The sequence below is a fragment of the Juglans regia genome, chromosome 13, assembly GCF_001411555.2.
Source record: "Juglans regia cultivar Chandler chromosome 13, Walnut 2.0, whole genome shotgun sequence".
Taxonomy (NCBI): Eukaryota; Viridiplantae; Streptophyta; class Magnoliopsida; order Fagales; family Juglandaceae; genus Juglans; species Juglans regia.
Genome location: NC_049913.1, coordinates 5,127,996 through 5,144,229, shown reverse-complemented (window position 1 = coordinate 5,144,229; position 16,234 = coordinate 5,127,996). Strand labels below are relative to the sequence as shown.

The 16,234-nt window shown below is 34.2% G+C and overlaps 3 protein-coding genes across 4 annotated transcripts; 2 read left to right on the top strand and 1 right to left on the bottom strand.

Annotated features, from left to right (window-relative positions):
- Positions 1-730: 730 nt before the first annotated feature.
- On the bottom strand, positions 731-5,633 carry LOC109011195 (proline-rich receptor-like protein kinase PERK7). Its single transcript, XM_018992298.2, has 9 exons — positions 5,539-5,633; positions 4,578-5,299; positions 2,887-3,429; positions 2,594-2,680; positions 2,436-2,506; positions 2,201-2,277; positions 1,900-2,044; positions 1,612-1,773; positions 731-1,438 (listed from the first exon to the last, which is right to left on the bottom strand). The coding sequence occupies exons 2-9, from the start codon at positions 5,218-5,220 to the stop codon at positions 1,169-1,171; spliced, it is 1,998 nt and encodes a 665-aa protein (XP_018847843.1). The 5' UTR covers positions 5,221-5,299; positions 5,539-5,633; the 3' UTR covers positions 731-1,168.
- Positions 5,634-7,724: 2,091 nt separating this feature from the next.
- Positions 7,725-11,582, top strand: LOC109011197 (ras-related protein Rab7). Its single transcript, XM_018992304.2, has 7 exons — positions 7,725-8,101; positions 8,548-8,574; positions 8,726-8,825; positions 9,746-9,892; positions 10,002-10,082; positions 10,188-10,333; positions 11,155-11,582. Exons 1-7 carry the CDS (start codon positions 8,049-8,051, stop codon positions 11,219-11,221), a joined length of 621 nt encoding a protein of 206 aa, XP_018847849.2. The 5' UTR covers positions 7,725-8,048; the 3' UTR covers positions 11,222-11,582.
- Positions 11,583-14,102: 2,520 nt separating this feature from the next.
- On the top strand, positions 14,103-15,668 carry LOC109012054 (BURP domain-containing protein BNM2A-like). Of its 2 annotated transcripts, none has more exons than XM_018993487.2 (3): positions 14,103-14,189; positions 14,405-14,488; positions 14,642-15,668. In XM_018993487.2, exons 2-3 carry the CDS (start codon positions 14,432-14,434, stop codon positions 15,494-15,496), a joined length of 912 nt encoding a protein of 303 aa, XP_018849032.2. In that variant the 5' UTR covers positions 14,103-14,189; positions 14,405-14,431; the 3' UTR covers positions 15,497-15,668. The 2 variants fall into 2 exon arrangements, with proteins under 2 accessions (XP_018849032.2, XP_018849031.2); XM_018993486.2 differs by having other exon boundaries at positions 14,107-14,264.
- The last annotated feature ends 566 nt before the right edge of the window (positions 15,669-16,234 follow it).

Genomic DNA, 16,234 nt, shown 5'->3' with positions numbered 1-16,234 from the left:
TTGATTGAGGGAATTTGAAAGTGTTTTGATTTCAGTTTGGATATGGCCAAATGAAGTTTTGTTCCAAAGTCTTAGTGCACATTTTGTTGAATTGAGTTTTTTAATCAAGATGAAACTTGGGGTTCGTTCCAGGCATGTTTGATGGTATCAAAACAAGAGGGATCCCTGGTCCAAAATTTCTCAAATTTGAATATTTTTTTCTTATTTTCTAGATTGGAAGTGTTGAGAACGACTGGTAAGTGATTAGATGTAACACATGTTAGGTTCAAAATAGATGCATCTGGAAAAAGAGTATTCCAATCTAGTTTTGTGACAGCACGATCCAATTTCTCCCGAATGTTAAAAGCCCCATGCCTATTGTTTGACCAAGTGTATTTAGGACTTGAGGATTTGAGATCAATGAGGTTGTTTCTATCCAAAAAGTTTTTGAGGCAGTTTGAGGTTGATGAATAGGCAAAGGGTTTACCACCAAATGGATATATATATATATATATATATATATCAATTCAAATGGATAAAGATTAATATTGCTCTTAAATTTGGAACCGCATTTATGGCGTTCAAAGATTTTATCTTTGTAGATAAATTAATTGAGTTTTATTACATATAATTACTTTTACTTATATACTCTTTGCACATTCAATTGATGTTATTGGCTAAAGCAGTTATTTATATTAAAAAAATGACGTAATCAATCACATTAATGAAGTGCACAAAGAACACGTAAAAATGACTGCATATAGAATTTTTGAAATTAATAAGCTACATCCAAACATATAACATATATATAAACATTAGTACTAGAACACATAAATTAATAATTATATATACTCTCAAATCCCAAAAGCACTATACAACATAAATCGATCAAGGATCGTCTCAATTAATTAAGAAAACACAGCAATGCTTGCAATACAAATTGACATCCTAATTAAACGACTTTACCGTACCACTCATGAGCACCACCCAAGATATATTGGACGACAATGTTAAATGCCGTAACGCAAGCACAGTTTTGCCACTTTACCATCGTCTTAACAGATCGAGTGGCATATAGTACTCGTAACCTAAATTCTAAAGATCATAAGTTCCTGCTCCGAAAAAGGATAAGTTCTCATGATCTCTTGTTTTGGAGAGGTAGTACTGAGTTTGCTCATGAGTGACCACCTTACTTCCGGCTCGCTTTCCTGCTCAACTCCCGAGAGTTATCACTACTGCTCGTGGAGGATGGGTTGAGCCCATATTCGCTTGTGGCTCCATATTCACTGCTTCCATATTCCTGGCTATCCAATGCAATCTTCCTAAACTTCTTCATGTTAGCACTGTACAAGCTGGCATCATACTCGGAGCTACTAGAGCCAAAGTTGGAACTTTGGCCAGGTTTCATCACCTCGTTCAAGTCATCCAGTGAGACATCACCTTCCAAGGCACGTACAATCTGTTCCATAAATAAAGTACCTCATGATCAATCCCTGTACTCCTTTTAATAGAAGTTAATTTCAAAACTATACCACATCAAGTAATATCTTCTACTAGTTACACTTTTGCTAGCTCTTTTTATTAGGTGATATTTGTTATAATGGACCATCGTAATTGGCAATATTCCTATACCTGGCTCATTTTGGGTCGCCTTCCAGCAGAATGCCTTACACTTGCACCAGCACATGCCACCATTCGTGCCATCTCATGGGGGGCATAATTGTTATCCAAGCGTGGATCTACCAGCTTGTCGTAGTTCCCCTCCTCTATTGCCCGCGCACAAAGAGGTCTAGCCTGTTGATTCACGAATCAGTCGATTAATTTGATTTTTCATTCCATTACAATATAACGCCTACGTCTTGTATAAAGAGCAAATGAAAATGAGATTAATTAAATTGAGTGTTCAAAGCTGGGTCAAACCCAATCTACTAAGCTGTCGTCCAAGTCACCAGAGGGATCCACAGGGCGCCGTCCAGTTATCAGTTCCAAAAGCATAACACCAAATGAGAAAACATCAGATTTTTCGGTTAGCTTGCCGCTTGATGCATACTCAGGAGCCAAGTACCTAGCATTTGTTGGATAAATGTTAACCCAAATAAACACTTCCCATCAAATTTCATTTTCCAAAATGAATATCATGTAGATCTTTAATAAATTTTCTTATATTGATAGCTAGCATGCATGAAAGGAAATTAGCTTATAATTAGTTCTTATTACGTACCCAAATGTTCCCATGACGCGAGTAGACACATGAGTGAAGTTGTCTTGATTTAGCTTTGCCAACCCGAAATCAGCCACCTAAATACGCAGAAGAAATTGAAGATGTAATTAACATGAACGACAATATATCTTCATTATAAGCCTTTTCTTATTTGTTTGCAGACGAATTTTATTCATATTATAAGGTATAATTGCATGCATCTCATGATATATAATAATAATATTGCACATTATACCTTGGCTTCAAAACTGCAGTCAAGTAGAATATTTGCACCTTTAATATCCCGATGAATGATGCGAGGGTGACCTACAAATATCAAACGAATTATAAGTCGTGTGTGAGTGAGAGAGAGAGAGAGAGAGAGAGAGAGAAATTAATTTAAAAATCACTAACAGTCTTCATGCAGGTATGCAAGCCCTTTGGCTGATCCCATTGCGATCTTGAGCCTGGTAGACCAGTCCATGGTTGGACGATCTTTTCCTGCAGATTATTTCAACAAACGATCAAGTTATTTGAAGTGACAAGGTGCAAATTGTCTTTCCTGGGCAATGCATCAAATATAGATTAATTGTGTGTAAAATCTCAAAAACTCATCAATGCACTCGTGAGCACATTGTATTTCTAATGATAAAAACTGCTTATGATATTTTAAGCAACATAGACAACCATGAGAGTATAAAACAAACCATGAAGGTGGAATTCAAGGGTTTTATTGGGAAGATATTCATAGACCAACATCCTTCTCCCTCCTCCTGCAATACAATACCCAACAAGTGACACAAGGTGGCGATGATGGACACGACTAATAATCTCAACCTCGGCTTGGAACTCGCGCTCTCCTTGCCCGCTGCCGGCTTTGAGACTTTTCACCGCAATTTCCTTTCCGTTTGGCAACACCCCTTTATGCACGTAACCGAACCCTCCTTGACCCAATATGTTTGCTTGAGAGAAGCCCGCAGTTGCAGCAGCTAGCTCTTCATAGGTGAAGGTGCTCTTCCCGAACCCAAGAGACACGTTAGGGTGTGGGGGTGGCAAGGCAGTAGTACCATGGGAATTACCAGAGTTGGTGCTAAGGTCACTACTATTGATCGGCGGCGGCGGCGAAGTTGAAACTGGTGCTGCCCAAGCTCCATTGCTCCCAGCTAAAGGTGGAGGTATATTCACATTAATATGACCATTATTGGGTTCAGGTCCGTTTTTCCATCTGGAATCCGTGTAATATTCGCCTCCTGCACATGATATTCAAAAAGTTCTTTTTCTTGAGTTTTTTGGACTTAATTTTTGACGTAAAATTCTGATGAAAGCTAATTAGACGAGTCGTCATTGATTATAATCTCAAAATATCATATAAATTAAAGAAGACATTATATGATTTAATATGTATGATCTGGCTAGTCTATTAATTTCCTTTTCGCAATTGATTATCCCTCTCGAGTGCTTTACTTTTTTCTTTTAATAAATAAATAATAGCATAAACAATAAATAGAAAAGAAAATCATGCAATGGATAAATCGATAATCCTCCCTGCATTCTCAAGATCACTGACCGTACTAAAAAACCTCGTTAGTGTTTAATTTACAAATAAAGGGCATCTATGTGGGAATTAACTAAACCCCTTCAACCCCAGTACCGTCACCTAATTTATTACTATAGGGGGAGATATACTAGTTAAGCTACAATTCATGATCAACTAATACATTAGTTTTACACTCTTTTCTATATTACATGCCTTTCTTATCAGTTATCACTACTGCATGCACATAAAAATATAATCGCAAGAGAACATGAATATTTTTTATTCATTCCCTTATTTTAATTATCTTCTACCTTTATTTATAAACACTAAAATCGAGAGACTTCAAGTTAAAGAGAAGAATAATAATAATATATACACGTCCCAAATATACAAGTCTCACACAAGTTTTTTTTTTATATATATAAAAATAAATCCCACCATAAAAAATTAAAAAAAAAAATTAGTGCAAAAAAGCTCACATTTTTTTGGTGGGATTCCCTTTTTTACAAAAGGCTTGAGCAAAACTTTTACATCTTGTCCCTATCATTACTCGAAATAGAATTGAGTCGGCAAACAGCTAGCTAGCTAATCAAATTATAAAAAACCTAGTTTTAGCAATAACTGCAAAAATATGTCTTTAGTTTTAAGAATCGACTATTTCGATTACAGCTTTATATTAGATAAGGGCAGTTCTATAAAATTGGAAATAAATTGAAGTAACAATGTACATATGCTTACCTAATTAATTGGTTGTGAAATAGATTAGATTATAGAAGAGTTGTTAGGAATATCATTCCTAGCTCATAAAAAATTTAGCAGAAAATTAATGACTTAAAAAGAATTATAACATTAAATACATACCTTTGGTTGGATGGGAAGGGTAGTATTGATGTTGATCTCGTTTCTTCTTCTTTCTAGTGCATGAGAAGTATAGAGCAATTATGACGAGAAGCATTAACAACCCTGCCCCAGCCGCAACTCCAATTATTAAAGGAAGTGTCGTCGACTGTGAAGATGAAGTACCATCTGTAGATGTCGACGTATCGGAACCAGACGAGGAGTTTGGTGACGATCGACTTGGTGGTGAGAGTTGTTGCAAGGGAGGTGACGGCGATGAACGACTAGATGCGTTGTGCGGTGGCGGTGGAGAAGGCAAATCATCATTACCACCTCCTCCGATCCCACTGGACGAAGGAGGAGGAGGTGATGAAGGTGTTCCAGAAGAGGAAGGGGGAGGAGGAGAAGAGTTGGAATCTTGAGGGGGTGGTGGCGACGGTGAATTCTGAGGTGGTGGGGATGTTGCTGTTGGTGGTGGTGGAGATTCCTTAGACGGCGGCGGTGACGAGGCTGGTGGTACTGGAGGTACTGGTAAAGATGGTGGCGGCGACGACGTCGACGTTGGTGGTGGGGTTGATGAAGCCGGTGGGGGTGATGACAACGAAGGAGGAGGAGTAGCTGGTGCAGGTGGAGAATTTGTTGGCGCCGGCGAGGATTCAGAAGCCATTTGTTTTGAGTCTTCAACCTAAATTATCCTCAAAATGTGCCGGTTAAACCCCACCGCTCCTCCAAACGATGGATGACCTCTGAATCAAATATTCATTAGCGAAGAAAACAAAAGAAAATTGATTAACGAAGCCAAGTATGAAAGTACTCGAATACCATGAATAACATAAAACAGCATCATCCTAGCCTTGGAAGAAACAACGATATATAATTTAATCGAAGTCATTGGTCATGAATATAATTTACTTCCAGCAGCTTAGGTTATGTTTTCCACGAAAAGAAAGATAGAGAGAGAAAAAAAAAGAAGGAGGCCGCGTACCTAAGGGAGAAGGGCAGGAGCATTCTGATCGAAGGGAGGACAGAAAAACGACGTTGCATGGTAATAGTTCCGTTCCTCCCCCGATCACGGCCTCCTACTGACTAGGGAACCTTCTGTCTATTTTTAAGCAATTTAAGGGTTCTTATCTTTTGCTATTTTTATATATGGGTCGGGTAAGTATCATACATTTTTTATTTTTAAAATGAGATTTATTAATAAAAAAAATAAGTATAAAAAAATGAGCAATATTATATATAGTCACCATTTAAAGATTACAATACAAATTTAAATAATTTTATTTTTAAATGTTTTTAAAATTATAAAAATATCATTCTTAAAATAATATTTTTTTTTCATTTAATAAAAAGTCTGCACATATAATCTTCAAGTAGAGACTGTAAATAGAATTTTTTTATATATATATAAGTTCTATATTTACTTACTCCTCTCAAAAGAGTACGTGACATGTATATATTTTATGACGGTAAATATAATTTTTTATTAAAAAAGTAAAAACCAAAACAAATTAGTAGACCGGATCGATATGTTACCAATATATGTACGCTATTTGCATCTAAAACAAATGATGATGTATTTATTTATTGCTAGTAAAAATGTCAGGTCATGGTCAATCTTGGAAAGAAATTACCTTCCTCTTCTGTTAAAACAAACCACCGGTCGTTCCTGGTCAAGATCAGTTGTTTGATTTATTTGTTTATTATCCGGTTAAGAGTTAATTAATTAGGAACAATATTTAATTTGACCCATTCAAAACCGGTGAATTCATTTGGAACATTTTCCTGCTCTATACCTGTAAATGGCCTAACAAATTATGTCACGACCAGTTCTAACATCTTTATTATTTCGATCCATTTCTTGAAAATTTTGTTGATCTTTTGAATCGTTCAGGTTTTAGAGAATTCTAGTAGCTAGGTAGGCTGTTGATAAAACAAAAAGGGGACAGCTATATATGTCCACTGATAATTCCCGTCTAACCGAACCTGTAAGTTTTTGTAAACATATTTTTAAATTTCTTAAATATTAAAAATATTCATAAAATTATTTTTAAATATTCTCGGTATCCATTCACGGCGAATATTCTTGATAGGACTAGCATTTTCTAAAAAAAAAAAAAAATAATAAAATAGAATGATGCTTCTCATGTGAGCTTAAGGGAATTGACAAAGGTTGTTAATGCGTCATATATATGTCAACGAGCGTTGTGTTGTAGGAATAATCGTTAACTATAACTTATTTTGTTCTTTAACTAATTATATTCCTTTTTTTTAAAATCAAATTTCGTTGTTTTTAAGGTGGTTTTCCTTTTTATTGATCGGTTAGTAACTTAGTAACCAATGATCTGTAGACCCGGAAATGATTGCAATTAAGAGAATTGTAGAGATCAGGGGTGGTGATTTAAAATTTATCATTAACGAGGGAGTTCCAAAAAAAAAAAAAAAAGTAGAAATGGTAATAGCATGTACAAAAAAGAGACAGACAAAAACATCTTAAAAAATAAATAAAATGATAGAGACTCAAGTATATATGATAAGAAATACTATAATTATAAAGAAATTTTATAAAATTAAACTCACAAATTGACATAATTTCATATAGTATTATAGATTTATTTATAATAAAAATAATTTTATAACGACATACCACATCAGTTTATAAACTTAATTTTATAAAATTATTGATTATTAATCTCATAATCTAATATACCATTCCAAACAACATCAATCTCATAAAATATTATATTTAAAAAAAATTTGTTGACTATTACTTTAATTTTAGTACATTAAAATAAAGATTTAATATTTTATTGTGGAGTTGTAAATCATTGTGTTCATCTTGATTCTTAATAATGAAAAGAATACAACGTTGAGAATTTTAGGGAATCTCTATCGACAATTATACGTTATTATTAGCTAGAAAAAATGGGAAGAAGTCGGATCGAGTAATTTATGAAACTAATAATATTATTAATATGAGTAATTTTATATAGTGTAAATGTCACGTAATCGTTTTAAAAAAAAATAAAATATATTATTAAAAAATTAATTTTTTTTATGTAAATCATATTTTATTTATTTTTTTAAAATAATTACACAATAATAGTACAATTCACGGTTATAATTATTTGTTTCTATTAATATTATATAACTTTTGATATAGTGAGTACTGTAGAAATGAGCTGGCACGAGGCACTGGTCTTGCATTGTGCTGCACATGGTGCTTTGTGTAATCTTCTGTTCTAAAATGAAACTAACGAAGCTAACAATAAATTAATTAATTAATAAATAAAATAGGAATTACTATATTAGCTTTCCTCACCAAACTAGAAATCTCCGACCAGCCGAGAATTAGGCGTTTGGATACTGAGAATATTAGCTTTCCTCACCACACTAGAAAGCTCCGACCAGCCGAGAAACCGACCTCCAGTCTTCTTTGTAAAAGCCCCCTAAACTCTCTCTTGCTCTGATCGAATCCGATCCCATAAACGCACGATGCCTTCCCGTAGAAGAACCCTCTTGAAGGTCATCATCCTCGGCGACAGCGGGTCTCCCTCTCTCTCTCTCTCTCTCTCTCTCAATTTATATGCATCTATATATTCGTGTGTGTGTGAGCTTTGATTTTTCTATTCTAGGGTTTTAGACGGAGATGTTTGTCTGATCTTTGTCGAGATCTTGTTTATTTTGCACGGACTGATCTGGAACAGTAGGAATTTTTTGGTACTCTGCTGACGAATTCGATTGCTTGCTTAAATGAAGTTCGATCTAGTTGTAGGTGTTAAATACTGTTCTTATGGCATTTTGAGGCCTAAGTAAATCTATTTTTCCTTTTTTATTAGTTATGGAAATTCGAATTGAGCAATTTTTAGTTCAGTCTTGTATTTTTAGTCAGCTTCAATGGATTCTATAAGCTTTGTTATTCAAACTTGGATTTATCGTTCAAGTTGTTTACGACAATTAACTTAATAGAGTTTCTTTAATCTGTGTTTGACAGGGTAGGAAAGACCTCCTTGATGAATCAGTATCCTTGTCCGCTGGAATATTAAATCAGCTATTTGAGATTTTCTTTTGCATTTCACATTTCATATAAATAATGTGTTATAGCTTAGAGAAAAGCAGTCTCTTCTACGGGATTTTAGTGCTGTTTTTTTTCCTTGACATATTTCTAACAGATATGTAAATAGGAAGTTTAGCAATCAATACAAGGCAACAATTGGAGCCGATTTTTTGACAAAAGAAGTGCACTTTGAAGATAGGCTTTTCACCTTACAGGTTCCTGATATACTGATTATGTCATTAATTTTTTTAAATAGGAGGAAGTCTCTATTTTCCTACACACTCATTTTTGTTCTTTACTTGTATATTTTTTTGAGTTGGATTTGTTTAGTTTGAACGTCTTAATTTTGGGAATTCCTACTTATTTATCATGATTATGTCTGCATTGCCGTTCTTTGTTATTTGTTCAATATTTTGCTTCTCACTTGGGTGACTAAGCTCTACTTATCAAAAAATGGCTGACTAAACGCAAAAAGAACTTGGAAAAAGAAAAGATGAATAGTGGTTGGTTATGTATCTATTGTTTCTACTTATTGGTGTAAAAAGTGGATTCATCACCTGTACATTTCTGTGTGAACATTTAGGGCTCGTTTGGATAGTGAGATGAGATGAGATAGTTTTAGATGAGTTGAATAAAATATTATTAGAATATTATTTTTTAATAATATTATTGTTTTGAGATTTGAAAAAGTTGAATTGTTAATTATATTTTGTTTGAGAATTTAGGAAAGTTGTAATGATGAGATGAGATGAGATTATATCGTTTATCTATCCAAACAAGCCCTAATGAACTGATACTGTTGCTTTGAATATGCTTTTTAAATTTGTTTGATGACGAAGAACTAAAAAACTTTCCAATCAATTGAAAATACGGTTAGTTTTCTAGTATTTTCTGATTATGACTGCAATTTCTGAGTTCATTTTTCACTCATTTATGGTACAATAATTCAATACATAAATTCGAATTTTATAAATGATAATTTGATGCAAACAGAAACAAATTTCGTATCACATTCAATAATATACTAAAGTGCAAATATGTTCGTAGTTTGGCTTCCAGCATAGATATCGCTTGGTTAATCTTTAGGCGCTTCTTCAATGAGAGGATTCACTGTGCATTATTTTGTCATTGACAGATCTGGGATACAGCTGGGCAGGAAAGATTCCAAAGCCTTGGCGTTGCTTTCTATCGGGGTGCTGATTGCTGTGTTCTTGTGTATGATGTTAATTCAATGAAGTCGTTTGACAACCTTAACAACTGGAGGGAAGAATTCCTTATTCAGGTATCCATTTGTTGGAGTAAATTTTTTGAAAATTTATGTCCTTTACAAACTGTCCTGCAGTTTCTTAAATGAAAGACAAAGTTGAAATCATATGAGAAACCTTCTGCAGGCAAGTCCTTCAGATCCAGAAAATTTCCCATTTGTTGTTCTAGGAAACAAGGTTGATGTAGATGGTGGAAATAGTAGAGTGGTATGTATTTCCTTGAAATTTTGTTTTCCCTTTCCGTTTTTCTCTCTCATGTGATGTTGATACCTTTGCTCGAATTCAACATGTAGCTTTTTGTTAATTTTCCAGGTTTCAGAGAAAAAGGCTCGAGCCTGGTGTGCATCAAAAGGAAATATTCCATACTTTGAGACATCTGCCAAGGAGGGTATTAATGTGGAAGAAGCCTTCCAGTGCATAGCTAAGAATGCCCTGAAGAGTGGTGAAGAGGAAGAGATGTAAGCATAAAACACAAGCTCTCTATATTCACTTGCACATTCTCCAGTTTTTGTCCTTCATATTATTTAGAAATGTTCTCTTATCATATCATTGGCCTCTCTGTTTCCTCTTAGATTCGATATGCTGACAAAATTAGTTTGTGAGAATTGGTCGGAACATTTATTTGCTACATATTTTTGGGGTTAAGATATTTGCTGCATAGTGATTATGTGGCCTCCAGAAAACATCCCTTAAAAATTATTTACTACAGTTTTCTCATTGCTTGGTCATTTTTTATTATGGTGGGCACTTGCAGATCACCCTCGGTTTAGTACTTTAGTTGTTCCTTTACCATTATAAAATTTCAGATAAAAGCTTCAAGAACCTCCTAAATGGTCAAAACTGGTTTTGCATGACACCCATTTTCTTTGCAGGATTAAGAATTTTCATTCAACCAAACTGTAAATGCCAAAGATCTGCAAATCAGTAGTAACAGTATCACAAGCAGTGAAACTAGCTGCCAATAAAACACGACTAACAAAACATAGCAGATCAGCTATCAGAAATCACTAAAGGAAATCTATATGGACAAATGATATCTTCATTCCAAATGCTGATTTTAATTCAGTTGTTATAGTTTCGATTTGTTGCAATCTGAATGGTACCTTTGCAAATTGTACTTATTTCAAGGATCACATGATTACCAATATTGAACACTTCAAATTGTACTTATTCTGCAGTTGTTTAGATCGTAACATATTTTTCTAGACAATTACATAGGATACTAATTTCTCTTTGGATCCTTGTTCTTCCGGTGGGGATTTTCCACACTGTGAATTAGATACTTGCCAGACACCATCGATGTTGCAAGCAGCAGTCAGCAGCGGTCAACTGGTTGTGAATGCTAAATATATATGGCCCAATTTTTTTCCAGTAAAAATAAATTATCTTTAGAAGTTCTGGAAACAATTTGGTCCCGTTAAGCCATCCTTATTGGTATGTATGAGGCTATATATGCTGTGCAATAGTTTGTGTGAAACAAATTGGTCCACTAATGTTAGTTGGATGTGGTTGTTTGTTGCCTTTGTGCAAGTACTGCTTTATTTCATCAAGTTACACTATTTATGGAGGTTATTACCATGCGTCAGCTAGTCTATGGCTTCCCACAGAATGTTCAAACATTGTATTGATGTCTGCATTTTATCTAATAAAAAGCAATCATCTGAATGCACCCCAAAAGAGAAAAAAGGGTGTCTTGGATCTTTTAAATCTTGGAATGATTTCAAGGTGCCTAGTCGGTTCAGCAAGTAGTATTATCTTCATCTCGAGTAATATAATAGGGATATTACTGTCTTTATAAGATTTAAATATTAATCTTTTTCTTTATAACTAATAAGGGATTTTATTAATGCAAAGTAAATAGGCATAGTTCAAGTACATAGGAAGTATACAAGTGGAAACACTTCAATACAAGCTATGGCTTATGAACTAAGAATTAGTAGTCTGAAAGAAAAATGTTTTAAATTATCTCCTTTCAATACAATAATTTTAGAGAAAGACAGTTCGAAAGAAAAACTCTTATGTTCTCTCAATGAGTGTTCACTATCATCAAAATAGTATCCATTCCTTTCCGGCCATTGACACAACATTAAGCATAGAGGAATCATCTTCTAAATATCAGCAATACGATGATTGCCGAGAGTTCTCACTCTCTTGGGCTAGGGGTATGCAATCGGGTCGAATTTTTTTCTTGATCAGATCTAGAACTTGGAAATCCGGGTGAATCTGGACAGTTATAAGCCCGAATTGGACCTGGGTGGGTAAGATGAACCCGGATCCATCGGATCCGGTTATGTAACCGGGTCTTATTTTAAAAAAATACAAAAAATAATTTAATTTTTTCAAATTTCAAAATTATTTATTGTGTATTAGTCTAATTAGTTATTATGTATTATTATTTATTTTATTATTTGTAAATTAATATTTTGTATTGTGATGTAACAATAATATTATTTATTTTACATTTTTATTTATTTATTTAAAAAAAACTTTTAAAAAGTGTTTAAATTATTTCTTTAAACAAATATGGGCAATTTAAACATGATATCATAATTTATTCATTTAAAAAAAAAAGTGCTATAGAAATTTTTTTAAAATTTTAAACAATTTTTTTACTTAAAATGATATGAATAAATCCGGATTAAACACGATTACAATTCGGATATCCGGATTTATAGCCAAAAAAAGGAAAAAAAATCTAAATATCTAGATTCAAATCCGGATTGAATCCGGTTATCCGTCTGGATTAATCCGGGCAGATAACCACCCAGTTTTTAGAATTTGGATCCAGATTTAGTTATGGTCGGATATCCAGATCCGGTTGCATACCCCTATCTTGGGCATCACCCAAGCTTGACTTACTGAAAATCTCATCTCAAAGAGTCTTTGAAATGCAGAAACAAACTATCCATCGACTACTTATCTTTCTTGCACAAATAATACCAGTCTAAGCAAATTATACTGCACTTCCTCAAATTATTTGTTGTCGGAATTTTCCCAAAAGACACCAACCAACTAAAAAAAAATCAATATCAATATTAATCATGGGATTTTTTTTTAATCATGGAATTCAATTATGAATTAAGAGTTATTTTGATGGATGAATGACTTCTCCCAATTAAATATGGATCTGAAAGATTTGGTTATAACACACAAATGGAGGTGACTCGAAAGTTCTAACCTCTCTAAAATGGTTAATGAATAAGACAATTAGTAAGAAACCAATCACTCAATATACCTTTATCATGCTCCTTTAATTCTATCACTTGGTAATTTCCTCCATTATAGTTCTTGATGTCTTCTTTTTATTCCATAACATTCTCGTCATGGTCAATATTGCTCTGATCACCCAAAACACCACTTGGTAATCACTGGGTCCAAAACCCATGGCAACAAAGTTGGGTGCATGCTCGCTTGGTAAATTTGATGGACTTTGGGATAAGAATGAATGAAGTTTGACTAAAGCGAGCACCCAACTTTGTTATCATCATCCTTATCACACTTTAATTTTGGATGGAGTAATCAAGTTTTAAATAGATAAATTTTCTGATTTTTTATTTTTGTGAGTTTCTTTAGAGAAAATAGTTTTTTTTAATACTTTATAACGTAATCCATACTTTTATATATAAAGAAAATTTGCGAGATTTATCTATTTAGAATTTATATAAAAAGTAATGCTATATATAGTCGTAGAGTACGCAAGCGCCATACAGTCATATTGAAAAAGAGTAGAGTCTATTATTAAAAATTAATTTCTTTTCATATGAGTCTCGTATTTATTTATTTTTTTAAAGTGATTGTACGACATTTACGCAGTATTACAACTATAATTTCTCTTATATAAATTATTTCTCATTTTGAAAAGACAAGTCATGTTCTGCTTTTTAAAATTTGTTTTTGAATCTTTAACTTAAGATTAATGTTAGGTACAATTTTTAAAAATACAAGTCCTACAAAGTCATTTGTAAAATGTGGATCCTACAAAAAAAATTTTTTTTTGCACCTTTTCATTGTGACTATACTTTTTTATAAAGAGTATACACAAAAGTTGTCTATTTAAAAGGTGGATAAATCACTAGAATTTCAAACTGATACGAAATCATCGAAGGTATGAAAAGGGTGCGTTAAGATCAGCAACTTTAATTGAGTAAAGGATCTCGAGCTATGCTCAAGTAAAATCACGTTTTCGAATTCATATTATATATTGTATCCTGGCTTATCTTTTTAGTATTGTACGTATCCATCATAACCTTGAACACTAGTACTGTTAGCGAGCCTGGCTAGCAAAAGAGGACAATATATATTTCTTTAACAAAGGTTTCACTTTCACCCCATCTCGTCCTTCTTTCATTTGTTCCTAATTGATTACTTTAATTGCTGGTTTCTGAGAAGGTAAGATTAGGATGATCTAAGATGGTATCTGAAATTTTCAAGATTAATTATGCTAACTGTGTTTTACGTTTTATTATGTGAAGCTTCTGTTCTGCTCTTAAAATAAGCATGTGATGGTTCTAATTTTCTCTCTTCCATAGGAAAAAGAGAAGCAGCAAAGAAGAAAGATGGGTATTGGGTTTGCATCTTGGAGCCTCTTCTTGATCCATCTACTAATCTTTATGGTAATCTAAAAATTTATGCTTTATTCTTTTTACAATTAAAAAGATGAGCCGATTGATAGTCACAATATTAATTTGTAGTAGTGACAATATCTTTGATCAGAAGATTGGTATATAGTTGAGCACTTCCGTTTTATGTCACAAAATTTTCTGCAGTGTGTTCATGGAAGTGGAGTCGGGGAATTGACCAGAAAACAGTACTCAGAAGAGATTCATGCAATGGATGATCATCCCGTTAAGCAAGACCATGATATTCATGATCAAGATCAAGGAACACAGAGAGAGCATGTTCATGCTCATCCTTCTTCCCACATGGATGTCATGGACCCTTCCTCAAAGGTCTTCTTCACCATGAAGGATCAAATGGTTGGAGAAACAATGCCTATATATTTCCGTAAGCGAGATTTTTCAACTTCTCCTCGCTTGCTGCCTAGAGAAGAAGCCGACTCCATTCCCTTCTCATTAAAACAACTTCCAAACCTTCTTGAGTTCTTCTCATTCTCTCCAGACTCTCCCCAAGCCAAATCCATGGAATATACCCTCCGACAATGTGAGACTGAACCCATCAAAGGAGAGACCAAAATCTGTGCCACTTCCATGGAATCCCTGCTTGATTTTACACGTGGGATACTGGGGTCGAATTCCCATTTCCAAGTTCTGACCACTTCCCACCTCACCAAATCAAACACCCTTTTCCAAAACTACACTTTCCTGAATATGCCCGAGGAAATCCCAGCTCCCAAGATGGTAGCATGTCATAATATGCCCTACCCGTACGCAGTTTTCTATTGCCACAGCCAAGCAAAAGAGACCAAAGTGTTTAAGGTTGCCCTTGGTGGTGAGAATGGAGACATGGTGGAAGCTGTTGCTGTTTGCCACACGGATACCTCTCGCTGGAGCCATGATCATGCGTCATTTCGCGTGCTTGGGATTAAGCCAGGGACGCCCAACGTTTGCCATTTCTTCCCTGCAGATAATCTTGTCTGGGTTCCAAAACCCATGTCGATTTAGTATTTTATTATATATCTGATATATATGTGGTTGTTTTAGTCCTAATAAACAATACTGGGACGCATGAGCCTAGCTAGTAGAATAATGTTAATCTATGAAGGCCAAGGTGATCATTTCATGTAATATATATATATATATATATATAATCTACAGTTTGCAGTGTGATGATCTATGAACCAGCTTTGAGATTTACATCTGATTAGATGGCGTTTAGGAAATCAGTCATTAAAATTAATCATCCGAGTTCCCACTCTAGGAAAGTGATCTGGGAATGATAAATTACGCAATAAAATCATCCAAATTGTGTTTGCAGGTCCCGAAACACAAAGACTTGATTCCCGTACGTACATTGCTCAAAATAAAGGAAGGGTGTCGCTACAGTTAGTGGTTGACATCATTATGATCTATAATCGATAGAGATTAGAGAATCAAACAAAAACCAATTAGACAAATATACAACAAGACTCTCATGTTGGATTGCATTATTTCTCATCTAATTTTTTTTTTTTTTTATAGTTATTCCCGTAGTGTAGGGACATTCTCACTCAGCTTCTCATAAAAGTTGAGAGAGAGACAGAGAGAGAGTCTCAAGGCCATATATATCTGGCCGAACCCGATCCACAGGCCGACAGTAAAATCAAACTCAATCTATTCAATTACTAAATTAGTAGTAACATCAAGATCAAGTAAAGACCCTTCGATCGAAATGGTTTTTCAAAATCTAATCATGTTTGAGTC

What these genes read in the sequence shown, in the direction of transcription:
- LOC109011195 (XM_018992298.2), bottom strand. Translation starts at nt 5,220, where the DNA reads ATGGCTTCTGAATCCTCGCCGGCGCCAACAAATTCTCCACCTGCACCA. An exon ending in ACTGCAGTTTTGAAGCCAAG is followed by an intron (nt 2,278 to 2,435) that starts GTATAATGTGCA and finishes CTGCGTATTTAG; the next exon opens with GTGGCTGATTTCGGGTTGGC. An exon ending in ACGACAGCTTAGTAGATTGG is followed by an intron (nt 1,774 to 1,899) that starts GTTTGACCCAGC and finishes GTGAATCAACAG; the next exon opens with GCTAGACCTCTTTGTGCGCG.
- LOC109011197 (XM_018992304.2), top strand. Translation starts at nt 8,049, where the DNA reads ATGCCTTCCCGTAGAAGAACCCTCTTGAAGGTCATCATCCTCGGCGAC. An exon ending in GGGAAGAATTCCTTATTCAG is followed by an intron (nt 9,893 to 10,001) that starts GTATCCATTTGT and finishes AACCTTCTGCAG; the next exon opens with GCAAGTCCTTCAGATCCAGA. An exon ending in ATGGTGGAAATAGTAGAGTG is followed by an intron (nt 10,083 to 10,187) that starts GTATGTATTTCC and finishes TTAATTTTCCAG; the next exon opens with GTTTCAGAGAAAAAGGCTCG.
- LOC109012054 (XM_018993487.2), top strand. Translation starts at nt 14,432, where the DNA reads ATGGGTATTGGGTTTGCATCTTGGAGCCTCTTCTTGATCCATCTACTA. An exon ending in TCCATCTACTAATCTTTATG is followed by an intron (nt 14,489 to 14,641) that starts GTAATCTAAAAA and finishes AATTTTCTGCAG; the next exon opens with TGTGTTCATGGAAGTGGAGT.